At 36.7% G+C, this 25730-nt stretch overlaps 1 protein-coding gene across 2 annotated transcripts; it reads left to right on the top strand.

The window, feature by feature from the left end:
* The first annotated feature begins 55 nt into the window (after positions 1-55).
* LOC121731433 (forkhead box protein O3) lies at positions 56-21100 on the top strand. Of its 2 annotated transcripts, none has more exons than XM_042120850.1 (9): positions 56-283; positions 11716-11823; positions 11979-12862; positions 13150-13274; positions 13388-13495; positions 14481-14641; positions 16407-16532; positions 17457-17547; positions 17882-21100. In XM_042120850.1, exons 1-9 carry the CDS (start codon positions 224-226, stop codon positions 17989-17991), a joined length of 1773 nt encoding a protein of 590 aa, XP_041976784.1. In that variant the 5' UTR covers positions 56-223; the 3' UTR covers positions 17992-21100. The 2 variants fall into 2 exon arrangements, with proteins under 2 accessions (XP_041976784.1, XP_041976783.1); XM_042120849.1 differs by having other exon boundaries at positions 16404-16532.
* Positions 21101-25730: the final 4630 nt, after the last annotated feature.

The following is a 25730-nucleotide window of genomic DNA, read 5'->3' as shown; positions in this document are numbered from 1 at the left end:
ATTTTAATTCATATTTATAATAAGATATTCATTTGACACATGACGTCATACACAGACAAGCTATCAGCCAATAGCGATTGGGTTTTAATGGTCACATGGTCACAATCAACCAATAGGAGAAGATGAGATTCTTTGTGTACCTTTTCACGATAATAGCAAAACAGTGTATGTCTATGGAGTGAGTGGTGTTAAATTTGTCAATTTCATGACATTAAATACGTAAATGTGTGAAATTCAGGATTATTCTATCGAGCATAAGGATATTTACTCGAATAAATATTCGGTAAGTTAAGTTTTTAACTCCTTCAAAGTGATATGTCCCGTAACTTGGATATTCTGCATGAGAAAGTGCCTACACGGCCCGTGTCCCGCTCTTTTTAATGTCATCTACTGAATACACTGTTATAAAGACGAATGTTATGAAAATTTGTTTAAGCCAGACTGTTATTTAAGAAATACTGCTAATTTTACAGTGAAAAATCAATTTGGCGGGAAATCCGTGATAGCTGATGTGTTAGGTATTTTGACTTGCAGATTAGAGTATGGTGTAAATTTGAAAAATCCATAAAATGTCGATGAAACTTTGTGTGTGCAAATCAAATTTCTTAGTTATTTTGTAAATAGAAGTAAAGTTGTTGAATTTACTACGACTTCCCATGTGGTATTTATACACTAACGGAAAAAATAGTACATCTTGCATCTCTTTCTGTTATGGCAACTGGTGCTGAGCGACAGGGACAGCATGAAATTATTAATTTATTGGGGCATAGGTACATACGATATGTAACATAAAATAAACAGTTTGTTATTATTTTTAACGAGTATAAATTATACATTCGAAGGATAATAGCTCCATTTTGATCATTTACTGTACGGATTAATTAAAAAAATATCATTAAACAGAACGGCGCCAATTTGCCGTCAATGAACTTGCCGTACGAGTTGTAAGTTGTAACTATAAATACCTAGGTACCTACCTACTACCTATATTACTTCATACATAAAAGTTAACCGTAACTTCTACCAATGTAGCAATCTGGAACTTCTTATGGACTATTCTAAAATTGGTGTAAAAGGTACGGTCTACAAGAAAGACACCAAAAACCAAAAGTAATAAAGTTGAAAATATGGGGTCATAATATTAGAACTTTTTAGCTGGATGGATTTAAACCGTTAGTAGTGCTCAAATTGTTATAATAATATTATATAGATTAGAAGTAAGAATAGAAGAATATTTTATTAGTCAGCGTAGAGAGGTAACGTGGTTCCCACGGCCGGTTTCAAGCGAGAATTTCAAAACGTTTAACAATGAGTGCATTCTGTCTATGTAGTTGTGCGAACTTTGGTGTGCGTATGCGCCGTAGAGTAGAAATTGCAGTATGAACAATATAATAAATAATTATTGAAATTGTGGTAATATTAATTTATTTTATACTGCTATTTTAGAGGTTAAAAGAGATGTGAGATGTAATGAGAAAAACCAAAATTTATTGCCTTAACTGTTCATCCATCAATATTCAATTTACTTCTTCACAATATCCATAATCCGGAGTCGGGAGTCGGGACAGGAAATTTTGGTATTTACTCAACATCTAAAATTAACCTTCTTTTATTTAAAGAAATACTTTAAAAAATGTACTTAAAGAAAATAATTCATTGTCATGCTCGTCCATCTAGACTGTGATGAATGCATTCATTGGAAAAGGGTCTGGTCATGGTGGGCTGGTGCCTGCATCGCTTGACTGTGTGCAGCGAGCTTGTGTGTGTGAATGTAGTTTTTTGTAAACGAAATACGAACAGTCGGCAAACACACACCTGTGGTTCCGTCCGTTACGTCCTAAAGTTTAGGATGTAAGTCGTAAATGAAGTTAAAATTCCACGAAATTAAAAAAAAACCGTATAGTAACCGTAGAGTATTATGGAACTGCCTAATGAAGGCAGTTCCATAATACTCGACCAATAACAATATTTGCGCAGCGTATAACTATTCCACGTCCTTTGTCGTTGTCTGTCATGTGACGTTTTCAATGCGCCAGATAAATACAGGGATGCCTTGTATATCCATACTTCCATACTAATATTGTAAATGCGAAAGTGTGTCTGTCTGTTACCTCTTCACGCCCAAACCGCTAAACCGATTTAGCTGTAATTTGGTATGAATAGATACTTTGAGTCCCGGGAAAGGATAGAATACTTTTTATTCCGGAAAAATGTACGGTTCCTGCGCGATAAACGAAATTTGGCACAACGGAGTTGCGGACGTCATCTAGTCTTTTAATAGTAAGGTTTCTGTCTAGATAATGTTATTGTACTGCAAAGCTGCTTCCTACTCTACTTTGGCTTATCATACGGTAACGATCAAAGACTTCAAACTATATTATTAGTTGTTCATTGACGTATTTCATACGCGTAGGTATATTTATTATTTATAGCTGTTACCTACTTTATAATATATCATGGCAAAGTGTGATGCTCTGATCCCAGACCAGATTGTCTTGACCCAAATGCAGTAATAGCCTAATAGGTCTCTATGTTTGTAGGTTTAAATGTAGTACCTAGGTTGAACTAAATATGTACTTACCTAAAACGTTACCTTAAGTTTATTCATAATATCGACCTTAAATATTTGCTTGATGTTGTACTAACTTAAAGAGAATTATTATAGTAATTGTTATTTCATCAGTAATTATTCTTGTCGAAAAGGTAGCTTAGTAAAAAACATTAACCCTGCCTTCTACCAGTATATAGGCATAAGGCAGGTTGTCATCACTCATCATCTAGTGGTTCAAATTTTCTGTTTTTGCGCCAAATTGGAGTGGAAAACACGCTGTTTTTTGTCCTGAAAATGTGAGCTTCCTCTAAAAATTGGAATAGGGATTCATATACAAACGACGGGGCTACTGTTAGTATGAGGCTTTTTTAGGGTTCCGTACCCAAAGGGTAAAAACGCGACCATATTACTAAGAATTCGATGCCTGTCTGTCTGTGTGTCTCCACTCTCCAGGCTGTAACTCAATAACCGCTATAGCTAGAATTCTGAAATTTTCACAGAATGTGCATATTAATTTGTTGCCGCTATAACAACAAATTTAAGGGCGGCTCTCATACAACAAACGTGATTTTTTTGCTATTTTTTGCTCGATATCAATAACGGCAATGCAATATAGGCACTTGAAATATTCAGGAAATACTCAATTTTATTTGTACTTAAGGCTCCCATACAAAAACACAAATTTCACATGATTATGATTATTATGATTATCAGCCTACTTTGCTCTATTGTGGTACGGAACCCTTCGTGCGCGATTCCAACTCGCACTTGGTCGATTTTTATTTTTTACATCCGTCCAATTAAAACACCGGGAAAAACATAATTAATCATTATCAAAATGAAAAACATTTATTTTAATACAAGTTACAACGTTATTTAATAATGAAATTACAAGGCGTTCTTAAAAACATGAATCTTGCTGTTAACATTTAGTGCGGTCATTTTTGTGTTATTTAGTCAGTAATCAGTACCTACTACCTATCCAAAGCATTTCTTACGGGCGGAGGTCAACGAACTGCGTTGACGTACGAAATATTGCCGGATAGCGCGAGGAAATTAACGACAAATATGAACCGCGACGAATTCGTTTTTATTTTTCGCTGGTACCTATTCCATTAGAAGGAAAATATGTTAACTAGCAAAAATCACCGAAATGTTTATGAATAAATAAGATTTTATATTAATTCTGGTATAATATTGTTCAATATTATCGCAGAATTATTATAAAATGTGGTGTAAAGTTTTAATTAAAATATTAATGTCTGGACTCTGGAGTCTGGATGAGAAGAATTAAAACGACTTTTATATTTTTTACATTTTTTTTACTTATTTTTTGCTCAAGTAAGGAGCAAAAAATTAAACCATAAAAATAATTATTGGAACTAAGCATTTAAAACTAACGATCGTGGGAAAACTTTTAATCAATGAAATCAACGATAATAAGGAGGAAAATCGTCTTTCTTGTTTCATCTAATAATAGTACTAATTATTAATTTATCAATCGTCTTCAGGTAACAAAGTTATCAGAAAGTTATCACGGTCTAGACGTAATGAGATTATAAAACTTCACGCGTAATATTTTAGTTTCCCTCCTAACAGTGGGGAGGGCCTGCGCCGTACATAATCGATACTAAACCCCTCCTCATAGGTGCGCGCGCACCGACTGCGATTTGTTCAGAATTATGCCACCTCTGTCAGGTCTTTGTGTCAACGATATAAGGGTCACTTTCAAAGATAAAACAGGTAAAACTTCCCGAAATGGACTATACAAACTTGTCGGTTTTCGCGCCAAGTATATTATAAAGTATAAACTAAGTATAATATTTCGTCTGTTACAGTTATAACTTATATTAGCATACCTGGAATAGCTAAATATTTTTTAATTTTATGTCATAAATCATAATGAGTACAATTTATTTTCTTAAAATGTCTGATTCTGATCTATATCTGATTTTGTTAAAATATCTGATTCTATAGATCCGTTTTGCTAAAATGCAAAAAGATAGAGAATACACAACAGGAGCCCCTTAAAAACGTAAAATGTGCTCGTTAAAGGGACCAACCTCTAATCTCAGACAGGGTAGTCATTACTCAGTAGGCTTTATCATGATTCATGTATGATGTATCCCAAAATAGAACTGACTTGCAATCGAACGAATAAGAGGCACGTGAATCGAGCCTCTGAAGTCTGAAGTTCCAACTTTCCAAGGGATGAAGTAGTGAGTACTTTCAGAGCGCTGCAGCCTTCCTCTTCTGTCTTCAAGTTCGTAAAAGGCTCCTGTAGTTGTTTTTTTTTCATATCAGCTACAGAACACACACTTGTAAAAATAAAATTCTAGATTATAAACGATTTTCATGAAATTTAGTATATAGGGGGTTTCGGGGGCGGTAAATCGATCTAGATAGGAATAATTTTTAGAAAATGTCATTTTCGTCGAATACAAGCTCGGTCAAATAGCTAGTTATTATTTATTACGAATCTACGGAACATACATTAAAATCGAATCAGTAGTTTAGGCGGTTTATTGAAACAACATTGTAGAACTACCAACATTGTCCTTTTAGACCCCTAAAATAACCCTTCTTAGTTTAGGCAATAGGCGCTATAATGGAACATACATTGTAGAGAGTAGAGACATCAAAAATTACCCTTTTGTCCCCCTTAAATAACCCTTATAACTCGTAAAAAGCACGGGCGCGTTTTCCTAGATTTTCTCACGAACGCGTAGACAGTAGACGAGATAGGTAATTTGTGAGCGCGGGTTCAAGGCGACTGCGAGCGGTCACGTTCGAGGACAGGCCCCTTGCGGCGCCTCCGATGACGGATACCAGATACACTATGTATAATGCATCCAGGAAGAAAATGTTATTTTTATATTGTACTTAAAGCATACAGTCTCAAGTCTAGTGTCTGTAGCTTGGAATATTTTAGACTTAAGTTTTTTTTTTTTGTATGAAAAGGCGCCTTTATAAAATTTGGTGAGAGGCTACATATGTAGAGCAAAACGTGAGGCTATGGTAAATTTTAATCTTGCGAAATTGTACAGTTCCCGTAGAATTCTATGCGCGTACGAATTCACGGGAAACCTTGTCTGTATTAAATGTAGAGCATGGGAAATACTGTAATTACGTACATGTTGGCTAGTTGGGAATGCTGGGATTAACCTGGATGAGGTTGAAAATAGTAATTTACAGTCTGTGGAATGTCAAATTTACGAAAAAGTATAATCATTATCTGTGCGCTAAGCCGATAGTTGTTTTTCATATCGCACAAGTCAAATGAACTCTAAATAATAAAGAGAGTTCATGGCCCTCTCAAGCACGGCTTAGCTCGTGACTCGTGAGACGGACGTTTTTGGCTCGGCAACATCCACGGAACGAATTTTACGCCAGTTTTTGCAGACTGTGAAAATTGTATAGAATATAGTAAAATTGTATATCTATAGCATGTTTTTAGTAATATACGGAAAAGTACCGCCGGAAATGTTAAAAACTACAGTACCTTTTTTGGGAAAAACTTACCTACCTACGTTCTTTATTAAAAAAATTAAGTTTAGACTTTAGAATAAAACGCCAATTTCACATTTATTTTTAATACAGGCAATGAAAGGCCGAAGTTTTCCCGGTACATCTGGTGGGTATTTGTTCGTAGCCGGCTGCAATGCCATTAGGGGTCGATTCACCCTCTTGTCTCTATACCCTTCTCTCTCTGCCACCCCAACTAGCATCTCTCTTTCTAAAAGCCGGAACGTTTTCGGATCCTCGATGAATTGTTATTGGCAGCAAATTTTAAAATAATTATTTTTAAATAAGTATATTTCATTTTTGGGATTAAATACCTAATGATAATAATTATTATTATTTTACACAAAACACAAAAATTTACAGTTAAGTACCTTAATAAACAGAATTAATTAAAATGTAGTTTATTCAAGATTCATAATAAATATTAAATAAGTACATAATATTACAGTTTGTTATTACTTAATTAAAATGACGATTATAATTACTTACACAATATATATAATAACTAGCTGTTGCCCGCGACTTCGTCCGCGTGGACTTCAGTTTATAGCGCGCGATGTCAACAAAATTGGTGTCAAAATCTTTTATAAAAGAACCCTGGTACCCCTTAAATCAAAACAGCTGTGCAGTGTGCACATAATATTTCAATTCTTTTAATAAAACTTTATATTGTATGCCAAATTTTTAAGCTTATTTAGCCCCCCAATTACACAACTTTACCCAAAAACTATTTATCATTGATAGGTTTAAGGTTATGTCACTGCATAGATAAAGTTAAAAGTACTGATTTATTAAATAACAAAAAAGAAATTAAAATCGAAAAAAATCGAAATCGAATGTAAGGTAAGATGATACCACCTCTTATAGAAAGACTTTCGGGCAAGCGTTAGCGCGATGTAGAAGACGCACGGCGCCATCTATTATGATTTTTAGAACTAACTTAATTTGAACAAATTTACGCATTTTCCAGTAAACAACGCTTTTTTCCAGTAAAAAAGTAGCCTTTGTCCTTTCTCAGGCTCTACACTATCTGTATACAAAATTTCATTACAATCGGTTCGGTAGTTTTGGCGTGAAAGCGAGACAGACAGAGATACTTTCGCATTTATAATATTAGTATAGAAATAAACTTTATCAGGAATAGGAAATGATTAAATTTCTTATAATATCGCTGGGTAAGAGGAAAGTAACAAACAGGTCAAGCGTGTACCGTACCAGTTACCACGTATGAGTTCCCTAGGGTAAGGTTAGGTGACAAATTCTTTAAATATCTAAGATCCTAAGTTCAACCACAGAATAGATAATGGTTCAACTAACACCAAATTATAGATGTAGAGTTCTAAATTATTCTTAAATTATGAGGGTTCTTTCTGTGGTGAGTAGAGGCAATTATAATTTTGAATTAACAGTGTTTCAAACAGACAGACGGCAAACCTAACTATGTATTATAAATTTGTTGGGGCTTTTACGGAACCCTAAAACGTCTCGGCCGCCTTTTGATAATGGTTCCTTATCTGCCACTGCACTCGATTCAGTTGTTTACACAATAAAGTATTTATTTACGTACCAAAATATTGATAAGCGTGGTTTATTACTGAGATAAGCAACTCTTCGATAGTATTGGTGGTCTAGCTAAATTAGCATTTAACAGTTTTAGTGATTACTGATTAGACATCATCAGCCATTTACGAAACAACATGTTATTGTATCATTATTTCGGGCACCCAATATTATGTTATTAATTTATTATATTGGGTGTCCGGCTCTTCTCGGGGAAAACTCGTGAGTCGTGACTCGTGACGCTCGGGCCCTTGCCCATGCAAAAGTGAAAAAAATGTTCGTATTCCAGCACTGCTACTTTCACAGTGAACTCTCTACAAGGAACACGTACACACCCTAAAATATTATCATTTATCGGACGAAGTCGCGGGCAACAGCTAGTAAGTGATTACTAGCTGTTGCCCGCGACTTCGTCCGCGTGGACTTCAGTTTATAGCGCGCGATGTCAACAAAATTGGTGTCAAAAGCTTTTATAAAAAAACCCTGATACCCCTTACATCAAAACAGCTGTGCAGTGTGCACATAATATTTCATTTTTTAATATTAAACTTTATATTTTATGCCAAATTTTAAAGCTTATTTAGCCCCCCAATTACACAACTTTACCCATAAACTATTTATCATTGATAGGTTTAAGGTTATGTCACTGCATAGATAAAGTTAAAAGTACTGATTTATTAAATAACATAAAAAAGAAATTACAATCGAAAAAAATCGAAATCGAACGTAAGATGATACCACCTCTTATAGAAAGATGTTGGGCAAGCGTTAGCGCGATGTAAGAGACGCACGGCGCCATCTAGTATGAATTTTTGGAACTAACTTAATTTGAACAAATTTTCGTATTTTCACCCCCTTACAACTCTTTTTTCCAGTAAAAAAGTAGCCTATGTCCTTTCTCAGGCTTAAGACTATCTGTATACAAAATTTCATTACAATCGGTTCGGTAGTTTTGGCGTGAAAGCGAGACAGATAGACAGACAGACAGAGATACTTTCGCATTTATAATATTAGTTTAGATTTTTGTTACACACTGTAGATATATGCGCATTACGCTAAGCCACGCTAACTGCTAAGCACAAATGTTTGGTCCAGATTTGTAAGAATTGTACCTAAAATTATTGAATACAGAGAAATATCTTTGGAAGAGGGAGACTATGGGTGGAAGATTCAGACAAGGTGACCGGCAATCATTGTTTAATATGTATAGTATCCAGCTCCAGATCCGAAAAAGATCAGTCGGTGACGAAAAACGACAATGCACTATCTCGCAGATTCTGCACACATTTACAGGCGTTGTTATTTTTTTTATCCGTCAGAACTTTAAGGCCATCCCCTGAGCAAACGACCTTGACCATACATTTGCCGTGTACGTGTTGCCGAGATCGCACCAAAATCTTATTTTTTTACTCAACTTAGTTCAAAATTGACCTAAAAAAATTCAAACGGCAAATATTATAGTTAATGAAATTGTCGATTAATTGGCGTGCGTTTCAAATAAACGTAATTTGTAAATACTAGGGAGATACTGAATGTATGCTTAAATTTAAATAAATTGGTATTACTTTTGAAGCTGATATCATGAGTATTTAAAAATTAAAATAGGAAATTAGTAACGGAGAAAGGAATATTCATCTGCTGAAGATTATTGCTGTATTTTTATTATAATTTTGTAGCTTTCAAATTATGACTTAATAAGACTCTAAAAACGGTAAATTACGACATCTCCATAGGGGGAGCGTCTTAATATACAAATAAAAAAGTGATGACCACACCTTCTACAGAAACATGAAATAACCCAAAACCGCGACCTAGTTGCAGGTGTTCGCAAAAGTGGTTTCATGTTGGCACATAAAAAATACTAAAAAGCCTACTGACACCTGCCGGGCCGGTGCAAAGTAAACACCACATGTCACTGATAATTAAGAAGCAATCGGTTTAACCTGATCACGTCTTTTAAGACTTTAAATAATAATAATAATATTTGTCAAGCATCTGAATCTAATAAATAAGGTCTTACATAGACTACAGAACACCAGATAATCCTTTGTAAAAATTCTGTTGGTGAACATAATATTATGACAAAATATATCATCGAACCTAAAAAGGTTTTTATAAAAATAAAAGCGCAAATGAGCAAGCAAATTGCCTGATGGAAAGAATTTAACGTCGCCCAAAGTCCATGGATGTAACCAGTCTGGGTAAAAGTTAATCATGGATAAATATTAATAATATTATGTTATTTCTCCCGTCCCTGGTAGGTATTTATGACAGAACAGAAACAATAGGTATATTTTTAATACAGAGTTAACTTGTAATGGCACAAGAGTACCTACTTTATTTAGTCTTTAGTAGATCCAGTTTGCTTGGGCTGAATAACAACTTCCAAAACTACAATATACCTAGTAATGGGATATGAATTCTTAAGAAAAGGCTAGGAATACATAAAGAGTAAAGACGCAACGTGGCACCGATTGTTGCGAAATGGTGCATTTTTTGTCCGACCCTGCACCCTAGGGCAGGTAGCGAGTCAATTCTTTGAAATATTTTTTCACATGCCCCCAGTTGACGTAGGTCGGGTTATGGTGAGAAAACATTTAGCACGTCCCCTTCGCATGATAAATTCTAATTATTCGTAGCCCCTGGAAAGATTTAGTACGATAAAGGAGCATTAAAACAGAAATCAAGGCCCGAGACACTACAAAAACACGATACAAGATCCTTTCAATGAAACGAAAGAGATGGCATGATATTTTCACTATTTCTCTGTGAACGCATACCTCGGGAACAGGTTTCACTACTAGGCTGTAGTGGAATTCACTCCCTCAATCACTCTTAACAATGATAAATGTTCACTTAAAATGGGATTACTTTGTAATGCTACTTTTGTAACTTAATTTGTATGGACATATTAATTAACAATGTTTATGAATTATGATACTGTGTCACAGGTCACCTTCTCAGATACGTTTGTATTTTGCTTGAATATAAACTCTTTCATTATCCTTGCAGTGTCTTATTTCAAAAGCCCCTCCAAAAAAATGTGTTCGAATTCAGAATTTGAGAATTTAGAAATTTAAATCCTATTCGAATACAACGGATACGATAAGCCTTCTTCAGGAGGAAATAGCTTTGTTGTTCTGGCTTTTGTGTTTTTCAGTTTTCATCAACGTATTAAGGTATTCCACTGACCTTGATCTAAATCTCGTCTGTGGCCTTGGTGAGCCTTTCGGCGCTTCTTAAACCTGAATGGCATGTTCGAAAAAAACGGCCAAAAGAACAAGCGAATACCGACTCGCGGATCGCGACTGGGCTCTTTTATAGAACTTGCATACCAGTACTCAGATTCTGCAAGATTAATCTAAATTACAGTATCGATACAGTATAGGTACAATTAAACTACAAAATGGTATTCAAAAGCTTCAATTTAATGAATGATAATGTATGGGGCTTATGTCAAAATATTGAATTATTTACATTTAAGACTGGGTTGCACCAACTAACTTTAACTTTAAGCTTAACTATAACCGGAAAAATTGACAGATGCCGTATGAGAATATGGGGTGTTTGGACGCCATATTTAACTTTAACTTTACCTACGCCTCTGGTGCAACCCAGTCTTAGTAATTAATGTTCCACTCTGAGTGCGGCAGATAGTTAAAATCTGTCGTTGATGTACTTATAGAATGTAAAAATACGAGAATACTGTTTTGCTGTTTAATAGAAATTAGAATCCGAACTGAATCTAAGCTACTATAGTACTTAATGCTGGATTGAAGTATTATGTTACTGTTTGCCAAAAATATTCATTATCCATTTTTTTAAATCTAGGCGTTAGAACATAAAATTGCTTCTTGAAAGTCCACATCCTACCACCACATATTAGCTCCAACTACTCTCCTGAAAAGTATAAATATTATGAATAAAAACTACTTACACTATATTATTTTAAAGTACTCTATAATTCTCTACAACTAATTTACTATAATGTCCTTACTACTCCCTTTTCATTTTAATAAGTTCATCGGAAAATAAGGAAGCTCACGTTAACGTACTGACCTAACGTTAATTGTTTTCAGTGGTGCTCCGACATGGATCTGTACATCACCGACTCGCTCCAGGACATGCTGGACATGGACATCAAGAGCGAAATAGCGACAGACCTGAGCAGTATATCCGATTTTCCGGTAAGATACTTTCATAACTACCCTCATGACTTTTTAACAATAACCTTTACTTACTTTTCATGTTCTTTTCATTGTCATTAGTTATAAAACTCATAAATCATAATAGTCTTCATATTGTTAATGCAAATAATTAACGAATGTAATTGTATTTTCAGGATTCTCTAGGTCTGAACTTCTCCGAAATGCCACCGCTGCTAGACATGGACACAGACAACTCGGTGATGTGGCTAAACAATACCTCGTCCAGTTTCGTACACAACCTCGATCTCTACGGCTCGGAGGCAAACGCCGTCATGGTGAACCCCAACTCCGTGATGCCGTCCACCTTCGCCGAAACCCCCGTCAAGAGCATAGTCAAGGAGGAGGCTTCGAATGTCCTCCTCACGTCGGCGGCCAACACCAGCACCACCAGCTCCTCCCTCCTTAGTCCCAAACAGGAAAAGAGCCACCTAACATTCTCCCCCAACGTCATAAAAGTCAAAGTGGAGCCCGAGGAACCCGCCCCCAAGAAACTCGAGGAGGCCACGCAAATGGTCATATACCTCAGGAAACAGGACAAAACCGTCGTCAAGGACCTAATTAAAGATTTGGATACCACAAAAACGAAAATAAGCACGGCGCCCGCGACCCCGACGGTGCGAATAAAAACGACCCAAGCGGAAATGTTGAAAGTCAACAAGAACTGTTCGATACTAAACACGAGTCAGAAGATAACGCATCCCCTCGGCGCTAAGACGATCATCTCGGGCAATATACACATACTGGACGCGCAGCAATCTAGGACAATTTTAGCTAATAATAAAAACCAGGCGACGATATTGATCGATAACTCGTTAAGCGGCAGTAGGCAATTAATTAAGACTTCCGTCGGCGGCGGTTTCACGGTAGACACGAGTCAGGCTAAATATAACAACAACAGTGCGAAGACTTCGGGCGAGTTCCCGAAGCCGGCCTACTCCTACTCCTGTCTGATCGCCATGGCGTTGAAAAACTCGAGGACAGGCAGCCTGCCCGTCTCCGAAATATACAATTTTATGTGGTAAGTCGTTTAGTTTTAATTAGTTGTGAAATCTCGACCTATTGCCAAGATTTTATGTGATCTTAAGATAAGATCGTGAAATAGATGTTTATGACTCATAATGTACTAACGCCCTGCTGATAAAATATTAATTAATGGATAGCCTACACAATCTTCTGTCCTTGTCTATCGGGCGACTTTTCTTGTCAGACAAGGACAACGCATTCTGAAAGCTTAATGTGTGAATATTTTTATTGACTAGGGAGAAGATAATGCTAGTAAATAATGAAACTTTGTTTTTTTTTCAGTCAACACTTCCCTTACTTCAAAACGGCACCTAACGGCTGGAAGAATTCAGTTCGACATAACCTCAGTTTAAATAAATGTTTCGAAAAAATAGAAAAACCCTCAACGAATGGTAGTCAAAGAAAAGGTATGTGCGATATATTAGCTTATGTTGTCTTCTATTTGAATTTTAAATACAATGATAACTATTGAAAATAATCAATTTTTTTAGCCATGTATCATAATAAACTTTTATTTTAGGTTGTTTATGGGCAATGAATCCATCAAAAGTAGGCAAAATGGACGAAGAAGTACAGAAATGGTCAAGAAAGGATCCTCAGGCTATAAAGAAAGCTATGGTGTATCCAGGTGAGAAAAACATGTACAATGTACCATCGAGGAAATTGATTCCTAGGCAGTTGACAGACCAACGTCGTTTCGCCGGATCATATCAATTCAATGTTAATTGTGATCTGTCGGCTGAGTTTGATGTAACGCGACCAAACTACGTTGGTCCCCCATCTGCCTAGGAATCAACTTCTCTGATAGTACATTAAAAACTTTGATATGATGTTTTGCCTTACAAAGTATATATAGTAGGTACGTTTTTGGTCATGCTACAAGGAAAACACATTATAGTCAGCTAACATGAACAAAATATATAAGTAACAATAATAGTATATTATTGTCAGTTCAGAGGGCGTTATATTTTGATAACTACTTGACAAAATTAATATAAGACATTGATAATAATTGAATTAATATTACACAATATAATAAATGTTGCCTGTTTCTTTGTTCTGAAATTCCCTCGGGAACTACACATTTTTTGGGATACACGTGATCCTATGTCTTCCCCGGAGCTCTGAAGTATTTCTGTAATTTTCTTTAAAATCGGTTCAAGGCTTCAAATGTTAAAGAGGTAACAAATACACTTTTGCAACTGTAACTTTATTAAAGGAGGGGAAGTAAGTTATTACCTAGTAGCACAACAAAATCTCGGCGGTACCAGCCTCTAAAACACGCCGAGATTTTGTTGTGTGCCGTACGTGGCGACGCATTGATACTATGGCGCACACATACAAGCCGTGCGCGGTGCCTTTGTACGAAGATAACTTACTTCCCCTCCTTTTACTATGGCCGGACCGTGAGTTTAGGGGGCTTACTACTTAGGGCAACAACGATCAATTAACCTTTGCAGAGCAAACTACATGATTTGTTTTATTTAGTAAAATTTCTTTATTTCGCTTTAACTGGGGCCCCATTGAATTCGGGGGGCCCTGGGCTTAAGCCCAAAAAGCCCCATTGAAGATCCGGCTCTAATAACATAACAATATTGTTAATTTCGTTCCAGAGAGTTTAGAAGCGCTAGAGCGGGGCGAGATGAAGTACAGCGGGTTCGGGAGCGACACGGAGGTGGAGGACGAGGTCGACCCCGACGCCGACCCCGACCTCGACGCCGACCTCGACCTCGACCGCGACGAGCAGGAGGACGACGAGACTGTTGTCGAGCAGGTCAGTAGAGATATGTAACCTCGACATAGAGTATTGAACTGGCATGAGACCCACACCTAGAGCTATTACGGGGCCATGGCTTTAAGAGGAGTCCACACCACCCTTTTTTCCATACAAACATTGTCCCCTGTTTCCTCCCTGGATAATGCTAGTAGAGTTATAATTTTTTTCCTGAATATCTACGGCCACTAATACGGTGTCCCTAAGTTTTCTTTTTTTTTCATAATTTAATTATTAAATAAGATATGAACGTTCAAAAACCCAAAAAAAATGGCTAGATTATACTAAAAAAAAACATAGGAACACAGCTCAAGCCTTTTAATAAAAAAAATTAATTTAATCTTTAATAAAAAAAGTACTTAAATCGGTTAAGTTTTGGAGGAGGAATCAGGGGACAACGAATCGTTGATTTTCTGCAGTTGTTTCTATCGCGTTCTGCGGTATAGGCTTGAGGTAAGGGAGCCAGCTATTAGATATTACACGTACGTTTTTTTCATTTCTCTAGCCCCTGGTGTATCCTCTTAAGATCCTCGGGTCGAATGTAGTATCAAAGAATTTGATTCATAGGTATGTGGCTGATCTACCTAATTTGGTTGCCTTATGTCAAACCCAACCGACAGATCATGATTTTTTTTATTTCCGACAGATTATGAATTAAAAAAGTGGCAACATCAGTAGTGTCATCCCTTTTTTCTTAGATTGATTTGAAAGGGATGATACTACGATGTTGCCACTTTTTAATTTCTTCACTTCTTTGACAGACTATACTTTTAACTTTAACCCCTTGTCAGACCATGATCTCTTCTGCCTTTGTTACATACACAATGTCCTGATCACATCAGACGGTCTTGCCATAGTCTATACTCTATATTCTATAAATTTTCTCTATGTCATGATAATGTACTTGTAAAATCTTACCAGCACTGGTTGACATCATCTACTTAAAAGTAATATTACAATTAATTAAATTTAGTAATAAACAAGTACGTGATGGTAGATTTATTTTCGCCCACCTGGTCGGCCGGTCCGTACAAAAATATTTGCCCTTAAAAATAATCTTTATACAATTAATGAAATTTAAAAATAAACAAGAAAGTGACGGTAGATTTATTTTCGCCCACCTGGTCGGCCAGTTCGTACAAAAATATTTAACTTTTTGCGCTGTATCTCGTTGACATTGAACTGAAATGTAGTATGTCTCCTCCGATTGACCTTAGGGAATGTTAATGCATACGTCCCACGTACTATCAAACAATATGTAAACACGTTTGTTTTATTTGCGACTTTTTATATCAGCAGTCAACACTTGTTTTGGACAAGTAGTATAGGACAGATGAACATCCCTTTTCTGTAGTATGTTGCATTCCTAAATACTTACTGTAGCTTATGAACGTGCGAGTTCATATTATATTAGATATCTAGGTTAAATAACAAAACAAGCGTGTATCGTCCGACACGCCCCGGTTAGGGCAGAACCTAGGTGCTATAGGGTTGTGTATGGAGCCATCTAGTTCCCAACGCGTCTCTAGCTTGTATAACTAATGTGAATTTCTTTTTAAAGAAAGCTACATAGTGCATCTATTGAATAATATAGTTAAAATGCATTTATGTTGCTAATTCTATTAAAACCTAACTATGTAGAATGGATAATATTAGTCTGGCTATAAGGAAAAGTCAACTAAAATAAAAGTAACCAAATTAGTTTATCGCCTAACATGTTGCCTACTTCAGTGTGTGTGTAATGTGAATTTCCACTTGCCAGGAGGTGTCAGACCAGGAGCTGGAGGTGGAGGAGCTAGAGGTGGACGAGGAGCAGGTGGTGGGGACGGGCATGGTGGGCGGCACGTACCGCCTGCTCGCGAGACGGCCGCACGACGACAGCGACGTCGAGGTACGTACACAACCTAAGCTTAGGGCCTGTTTCACCACTTCCTGCAGGCTTAGCATGGTCACAATAGAGATGGTTTCTTTTTACGACGAAAGAATAGACAAAGTGATAGATAGACAAAGGAAATCCGCCATTTTGTCACTAAAATCTGTCAGTATGTCCATTTTTTCCAGTTTCTAATGTTGTCATGCTAAGCCTGCAGATAAGTACCGGATAGGCTATCCACAACTTATCTTACAGATGGAGTATCTGTCAGATAAGTTGGAGATAGGTAGTTAAAAATTTTCATACAAATTGCAAATGATGTGTAATGTGTGTGGCCCATAACAGATTTCCAGGACAGCTTCCATACATTTGACATACGCGATAACTTTTCGAACTCGTGGCGCGAAAGACCAATGCTTTATGCATAAAATTCGTTGCCGAATTTCGTCGCTTAAACAACTTATAGATCCAGAACCTCAATAATTTTGTACTCATATGACTCTTACTGCCGCAAGCAGACACAATGATATTATTAAGATAACTGTAATTAAATGAAGATTTTTACATACGCCTTATACTTAATTTGTCAAACTCTTCATTAAATTCTCAAATCATCATTAATACCTCGATCGTGGGAAAACCAGACACAATGCTATTCAATTGTTATCGCGGTCGGCAGTGAGCGCTTGAGGCGTGTCTCTGAATGCTGTAGGCCTACTACGAAACCGTTTTGAGACTCAAACAATCGGACGAGAATGCCGCGTCCTGCTCTTACAACGTCATTTCACGTTTGTTAGAGTAGGAAGCGGCGCTCTCGTTCGATTGTTTGAGTCTCAAAACGGTTTCGTGGTACAAGCCCTGGTTAGGTTATGTTGGTGGATTCAGTCTCATTGTAAATCAGTTCTTACTAGCGTGATTCATTCACACCATTCCTTCTTCCAGGTGCTTGATCATGATCACACATACGAAGAGTTCGACTTCGAAGTATCGAAACCCGTCAAGTTGGACTTATCATTGGGAGAACATTACACGAGTAAGTATTATACACATAATATAACTTAGATTTAGATTGTAACTTAGAACTTATAAGAAAGTTAGCAGCAAAGTAAGAATATGCAAAGACTAAAGCATTTTTAAGTAAGTAGGTTAGTGTGCGTTCTCTCAATTACATTTCTGTTATTAAAAATATAACGCCTTTTTTATATTTAAACAGCGAATTTCATACAAAGTCTGCTTATCTTTGTCTAGTATTTTGGAAACGTCATACAAAGACAACAATCCTTGAAAATGTGAACGCTGCGTCAATATTTGATTAGTCAGGGAGACAGAATAAAAACAATAAATATTCCATAAATATTATGTTTCAGTACAACAAAGTAAGCGGGCGAAGACTAGTATCCTGTATCAGCCTGTCAGTTCACAATCGTACGCCAGCCGAAGGAAAACGCCACTCGTGAATAGGGTCGCACTCGTCTAACGCGGTTATTGTGTATAAAGCTGTCTCGCTTTAACATTTGAGGGAGTTCTCCATCGAAGATAAGCCACATAAAGGTACCGAAAAGAAATAATAAATTTCAAGTAAATAAAGGCTTCAGCTTAGGCTGAACATAGGCTTATAAACAATGGGGTAGATGCAAGAGATACCCAGTCAAAATATCTGCAGACTCGCTTTGATGACGTCATAATATCTGTGCAACGCGGCATGTCTGTGTTATTAGCCGAGTCAACAAATATTTTTGACTGTGTTGTAACTGGGCTTTCTTCGTTTGGGATAGTGTTAAGAATGTCAAGAGCGATCGTGATGTATAACTCTGATCCTTATATTGTTCTGGATATATCGAATTATGTCGCACTGAAAATTAAGGTACAATTTCGGGCATCGCGATCGTCGTCGGTCGCTCGCGACAATAGTCCAGAGTATGAAAATGTATGGCACCGCTTCCGAGGTACGTGACAGACGTGCGCGGCCAACGAATGTTGTGAGCCGCCCTTTTCATACTCTGACTATTGTCACGAGCGACCGACGACAATCGTCGATCGCGATGCACGGAATTGTACCTTTATGCTACATTTTAAGCCAGTTTTATAAACGAAACTACGAAAACGCTCTATCCAGTATAATATCGACGTCAGTTGTATATTTGAAGTAGTATTTCCAGTGATTGTAAATTGCAAGGTGAGGTCTGTACCAGATATGTGTATTTACATTTTTATTACACTTGTTACATATCGTACACTGTAAAATATTTTTAAGGAAAACGGTAGCAAGTCTGATTCGGGTCTTATGATCTGATCTTTCTAAAAGCGATATCTATGCGCGAAGAATGGGTGATTCTTTAAGAACAGTAGAGTCTGTCTAGTCGAAGAAATTCCTGTTCTTTGGACGTAGATATCGGTTATTCGTTAAGTGTCTACTTAAAATAGTGTTAGGTCGGCGTATCGACATCGTCAGTACAAATATTTGCTACTATAGTTATATACTTCTCAGTGGAAGTTTCAGTAGGATAGCGGGTATAATAAATGTTCCCACCGCCTGTACATAACGTGTGCAACTTACATATATCAGCCCTATCTGCTCATTTTACGTTTGATTGTGTGGACGTAAGTTTTTGTTACGTACGCGCATTCGACTGTTAAAGTATGGACGCTATACTGTTAGCCTATTTAGATTTAAGTACTAGATTTTACACACCGGACTGTAATATCTCGAATCGATTTTGCTGAACAAAATATTGTTTAGTTATTCCTATAGTTAATTATGCAATATTTTACCGCTCTGAGGTTTGCTTGATCTGATGGACCTTGTGTTTGTGTATTATAATAAATAACTGCAAATACAATCGTGCATGCTAACATCGGACCGGTAAAGTAAACACACCAATATTTCAACGGACTTTTTCATAATATTGTGAGTAGTTGAGTATATATTTTGAAATACTTTACTTGTTAGTAGTAAGCCGTGAATTATTAAAGGTAACAAGTAGCCTTTACATTAATCTGCAATAGACTGATTAATTTAATAATTATAAGCAACTAACTGCACTTAATAACATTTTTACACGAAAAATCTATTTAAAATACCGAGGGAATAGAGAGGGAATAGAGTTGAAATTGTTAATTTCTAAATAGATGACACGAAGTTACAAAATAAAACACTTAAAAAGTTGTAGAGATATGTTCCAATTTTGTTGTAACTTTCTGCCACTTATTAGAAAATAATCAACAAATTAAAAAATATAACTGGTAATCAATTGTTTTAAACATCAATTTATGTTATCTTCTTCAACTGTCTTTAAGAAGATATTATTGTTTTTGTTTTATTTAAAAATAGAGATCTCTGTTTTGTGGCCGAGACACATTCCCAGTTTAAATAACTTAACTGTGGAAGAATTTATAAGAAATTGTGTTATTATTTCTTTAAAAAAGCAGTTTCTATATACATTGTAAAACCCTTCTACTTTCGTCGGGGTTTATATATTAAAATAATCATAGGTCGAATCAGATAGATTTTTACCTAAAACACTAACTTAAAATTAGGAAAAATAGTTTTGTTTATATTCTTTTAAATTTTTTCTACACGGATCGATATGATACTCTAATGATAAGTATGTAGCATAGAATATAAGATGATCATAATTAATTTGTGTAAAATAAATTGAAAATGTGATGGATCGTAATTCGTAATCAACTTTTTTGATATTAGATTAGGTTGTGAGTAAATGCACATAGGATTGCATTAGGATTATGGTGTTTTACATTCGGGTAAATTGTAATTAGAAATTATTAGAATAAAATAGCACATTGTAACTTAGACGAATCTGTCAATATAGAAATTCAAGTGTGATACAATTAATCGCCAATAATATTAATCGAGAAAGTGTAATCTAAAATAATAATTCATTCTAAAATAAATCAATTAGCATTATTAAAGCTGTGATACGAAATATTAGTATCGGTGTCACATGATAAAATAAAATAGTACGAGCTCACTGTCGTTTGAAGTGGAAATAGTAAATAAAAAAATTAAAGAACGGTTACACGTTTCTAAGTTATCAAAGGCCTCCACAAGGTGTGCTATTTTCTAGACTTGGGGTGTGAGTCATGACCTACGCGTGTATGGCGGTTTGAACTATGTGATGTAGCTTGCAGTATTTAGATTGGGTCCTATGTAGAATAAAGTCCGTTCTCTAGTTTAGGTATCGTAAAATAATCTTAGGTGTGGTCTGTGGTAGGTATTTCGAAACTATTTGAGTGCAATTTACGAAGTACCTAGTGTATGTCAGAATTGGGTTACTAATGCTTTAATTTTAATATTTTTTTGTTAATTCGAGTAGGTTATGAACGTGTTAAAATATATAACCAGTAGACTTTGTCAACTGCATTATTAGATTAGTACTGGAAAATAGGCAAAGTAGTGGTAAACAATATGTAAGTAATGTATTTTTCCACTGCCAGTATTTCAGCATCCATGATTTTGTAAGAGTAGTGTAAGTGTAGTGGATAATGTAGAAGTAGTGCTAAAATTTAAGAGGATAAGTTGAATGATTTTTAATAATTTTTCGGTAATAAAATTGAAATGATAAATAGATTTGAAGTTTCATTTAGATACCATTCCTATTTACACTGTAAAGAACAGCTTTATAATCGCGCACAATGGGTTTCGTACCATTAAATAGGGCAAAAATAGGTAAAAATTGTGCTATTTTTGTATGGGAGGGATATAAATATTTATTTTGTTTTCAGTATTTGTTGTTATAGCGGCAACAGATAACACAATTTGTGGAAATTTCAGAACGGAGAGACATACAAGTCTTAATAATAGGTTTCCGTTTTTACCCTTTGGGTACGGACCCTAAAAATCATGTCTGGCTCAAGCTTTAGGTTTAAATATTTTTAAACAGTATTATTATTATAGTATTAGTATTATTGTACTCAACATTATTAATGTTTTTAACATTCCTATTCCATACTAATACTATTCTATAGACTATATACTTAATTAAATATGTCTCCAGATCTATGTCCTTTCCCGGGACTCGAACGTCGAAAGTAAATATTGAGTACCGGGAAAGGACTTTTTATCCCGGAAAAATATTCAGTTCCCGGCTATAAAGGAATTTTCAAATCAAACATTTATTTCGGGCATCAGAGGCCCATATAACAAATATTGTATAATACATACTTGTTATATAATAAATACTTTAAAACTAACATACATAATTATTAATTACAGAGTGTAACAAAACTAAGTGATATTACTTTAGAGCGTGTATATGTTCCTTGTAGAGAGTTCACTGTGAAAGTAGCATCACTTTTGTATGGGAAAATTCGTGACGCTGGGGCCTATTGAATATGTGAAAAAAAATTTGGTCTTTCAGAACTGCTACTTTCACAGTGAACTCTCTACAAGGAACACATACACATCCTTAAGTATTATCTTAGTATTGTTACACCCTGTTTATATACTTAAATACTAACATTGTCACGTTTTGCCGACTGACTCGCTTCGTTCCGGAGTCTCCACCGGAACCTCCGGTAGACTACATTCATCGGCCAGAACTCCGACCCTCAGGCGCAGTGTCGTCTTCTTCTGGATGTAGTCGTCCTCGACCTCCATGGACCAGTGGGCAGTGCAGGCGGGATATCTACAGGGGCGCCGCAGGGACCTCGCTTCGCAGACGCAGCTCAGGTATATATGGTGCGGTGCCGCGATGGTTGCGGGCGGCGGGCTTCCTCTTCCTTCGCTTCACCAGTATGAAGCCCTCCTCATCGCACCTCCTGCTGTCGTCCTTGCCAGGCCGAGAAGACTCCACCTTGCGGGCTGCGGCTCTCCTTAGTCTTGCGACTCTCCGGAACCTTGCGGCTCTCATTCTCCCCTTGGGGGTTTGTGGCAGCGGTAGTCTTCGTTGACCCGTCCGATAATGCTGATGGGCTAAACGTGATCGCCTGCGCGCCTCGCCGAATGGCGTCACCATTCGGCGAGGCGCGCAGGCGATCATGTTACCTACATTACATATTGAATTACCACTTTTTAATTGCGATAATTCAATACGTAAGTCACTGATCGTAGACTCTGATGCCTGCAATCTACCTCCAACTCTGGCCAGCTCCTCCTTCAGGAACCTGATGTCCTTTAGTAGGCTGACGACTTCGACGTGGTCCAGCGTGACGGGCGGCAGCTTGTGCAGCTCCTTTGCCACAAAAGCCGGCACCTCATCAGGACCCGTCTGCTTCAGCAGGGAGATGATGTCCTGCACGTTCCTTTCCGTTCCGTCTTTTCGTCGCGACGGCATATTCGCGCTCTGTCCGAGCGTCTCGTACAGCAGCTGCTTGCCCTTGCAAATCTCCTCACTGGAGAAGGACGACTTGCAGATCTGCATGATGCTGACCTCGTCCATAGTGTCGATGGCGTGCTGGATAAACGCCAGCAACTCGTTGGCCACGAGCGCCATGGTCACGTGCAGCGGCAATGTGAAGCGCAATTTGCGAAAATATTAATTAATATTTGCAGCGTGTGCAACGGGGAGCACGACCGTTAGCTAGCTCGACAAATGTGTCGAGCTAGCTAACGCCTAACGGTTAATAATAAGTAGGTTAATAGTTAGGTAAGTATATGTAATATAATAATAAGTGTAATGAGTAATGACACACTTATTATTATACAGCACGACCAGTGAGACATGATCAATACTTAAGAAGAAAAATGCCCCTTCTTTTTTGTATGGGGCATTTTTGTATGGGACCCGTACCCAAGCTGTAGCACGTTGAGACATATATTAAATAAAAGGGCTTGAAATATTGTACATTTTCTTGTATGACATAAAATCTCTAAACCATGGGAGAAAAAAGTTAACGAGGGTAGAAGGTTAGAAAAAATCCCAATAAAACACCGTGTATTTACATCATTTATAATGTTGCTGGTAAGGAATCATTTCTAGAAAGTAATAAAAGTAAAGTTAATGATAAACTTGAGAAAAGTGTTGTATTTTAGTATATTCTTTCATATTTTAAAGAAATGTATGAGAAAACAATAAAACCTTAAAATGTAACCTTTCCTGGATTTGATCGTATTAACGTACAATGAAATGTTCAACTTTTCAAGCCCTTTAATTTGGTATAATATGTCTCAACGTGCTACATTGGTGGGCACGAAGTGCCCCTCCTTCTTTCCCTAATAAATTAATCATGGACACTTTAATAAATTACTACGCGTCCGGCGCGGGGCGCATCTGCGCGCGGTGTCCATGCGTTGAGTAAATAATTATTTAACTTTAAGCTACATTTACTCAGTGATCAATTGATTTTTTTTCAACTAATATAATAGCTAAATATCACGTGTTACCGGTCATGCTGTATATCAATATACAACAAATCAGCTGGTTAGGGTTCCGTTTTAGGGTTCCGTAGTCGACCAAGTTTTGTTGATTACAGAACCCTAAAACGGAACCCTAACCAGCTGATGTTTTGTATATTGATAGGTTGCCTATTAGCTGTTGCTGTAATGAAAAAAAATTGTTCTAAGGAACCCTGACCAACCCTGACGGAGGGCGTTCGCTGCGTTGAGCATGTGCCCGGCGCGGCTGCCCGGCGCAGGCGCCCGCGAGTCGCGACGGTCAGACGGGCCACAGTATAGCAATATGACATATTCTTTCTGTGGGCCAGTATTAATTTCGATCGCGCGAGTGTACAGTCGATTACATAATATGGATTTTTTATTGGTATATTACCTAGCCAACAGACGACGACGCCGACGTAGTGTGTATAAAGGCGTCAGCCAATCAGCCCATTTGTCACGTGACACGTCTAGATTGTTTACCCGTCGCCCGCGGGGCGGGCACCGTTGCACGCGCCGCGTGCGACGGCTGAACCGCCTCACGCAGCGCTTCTTCTTCGCTTAAAAAATCTTGTACGAGAGGACCTTCCTCTAGCGATTTCAACTATGTACTGAGTACCTACTGACGCTGATAATATTGACCGTGTAATAGGGCGCTTCAATACTTGTTATTCGCGTGATACTATAGGTACTTATAGAATCATAATAGTATTGATGCGTGTAATATCTGCCAATAGGTAAGTCACAAGGTTTGTTAAAAATTATAAGGGAATAAATGAGTTAATTGCTCTTATGTTATAAAAAATTATTTGTTAATTATCCACCTCATCCACTCATGTTTTCACTGCGCCTAAATGTGCAGCTTTCTAGCACATGACACTGACACAATTTTTTTACTTTGCGTATGCGCAATACGCATTAAAAATTGAAACGAATACGACTAAAGTCAGTTGTCTGATATTTACCTTTTTAAATACGGAGAAAAATATGACGAGAAAAGTTTTAGCCATTTACTGGAAAAAGTAAAAAAAATGCTGTCACCCTGCACGTCTTTCCATTGACTTTGTGTCTTTCTCAATGAGTAAGGAAACAGATGGAAGCGACATAACTACAAAAAAGTGTGGCCGGCGCCATATTGCCAAGAACTAAACATGGCGGTCTATAGTGATGGGACACTCGGTTGATATTTGTCGAGGATATCGATAAACTAAGATGTTATAAGTGAGCGTCCTGTTATATATATTACAGGTTGTACAGATTGTATATATTATATTGATATCAAAAATGTTTTTTTTTTAATATTATATTAAAAAAATATTTTTGCCTATTTTGTCTCTATGTATGTACATAGAGACAAAATAGGCAAATATGTTTTTTTTTATATAGGAGCCTCCTTTATTTTAATAAAACTATTTAATTTATTTTAAATTTATTAATTAAATAATTTAAGTTGCCATTATTGATATCGGGCAAAAATTACCAAAAAAATCGGACAAATACTAGTTGTACTCGCGCACGAAGTGTTTACAGTTTATTTTAATTTTGCCATAAATTATTATTATTATTAAAGTATGTATACAACTGAGTATTTTGTGAACATTTCAAGTGCCTATTTTTTTCGCGATATATCGAGACCGATATTGATATTTTTTCAAATATCGATGTATCGATATATCGATATTTTTTTCAATTTCGACATCCCTATAATACGACACTTTGATAGTTTATGTACCTCGGAAAACCGGAACATAAAATGGCGGACCGACCACAGTATTTTGATTTGGTAGAGACCATTATGCCGAGTCCACTTATAAAAGTCAATGGTCTTTCTGAGATCTGACAGATGTCATTCTTGATTCTGAAAAAAAAAACTGTCATTTACA

The sequence above is a fragment of the Aricia agestis genome, chromosome 10 (assembly GCF_905147365.1).
Source record: "Aricia agestis chromosome 10, ilAriAges1.1, whole genome shotgun sequence".
Classification (NCBI taxonomy): domain Eukaryota; kingdom Metazoa; phylum Arthropoda; class Insecta; order Lepidoptera; family Lycaenidae; genus Aricia; species Aricia agestis.
Note: the sequence above shows the minus strand (reverse complement) of the source record. Positions and strands in the feature narration are given on the sequence as shown.

Coding starts and splice junctions, on each gene's coding strand:
- LOC121731433 (XM_042120849.1), top strand. CDS start 224: ATGTGTGAAATTCAGGATTATTCTATCGAGCATAAGGATATTTACTCG. Junction 13,496..14,480: donor GAAAGCTATGGTGTATCCAG/GTGAGAAAAACA, acceptor ATTTCGTTCCAG/AGAGTTTAGAAGCGCTAGAG. Junction 17,548..17,881: donor ATTGGGAGAACATTACACGA/GTAAGTATTATA, acceptor ATTATGTTTCAG/TACAACAAAGTAAGCGGGCG.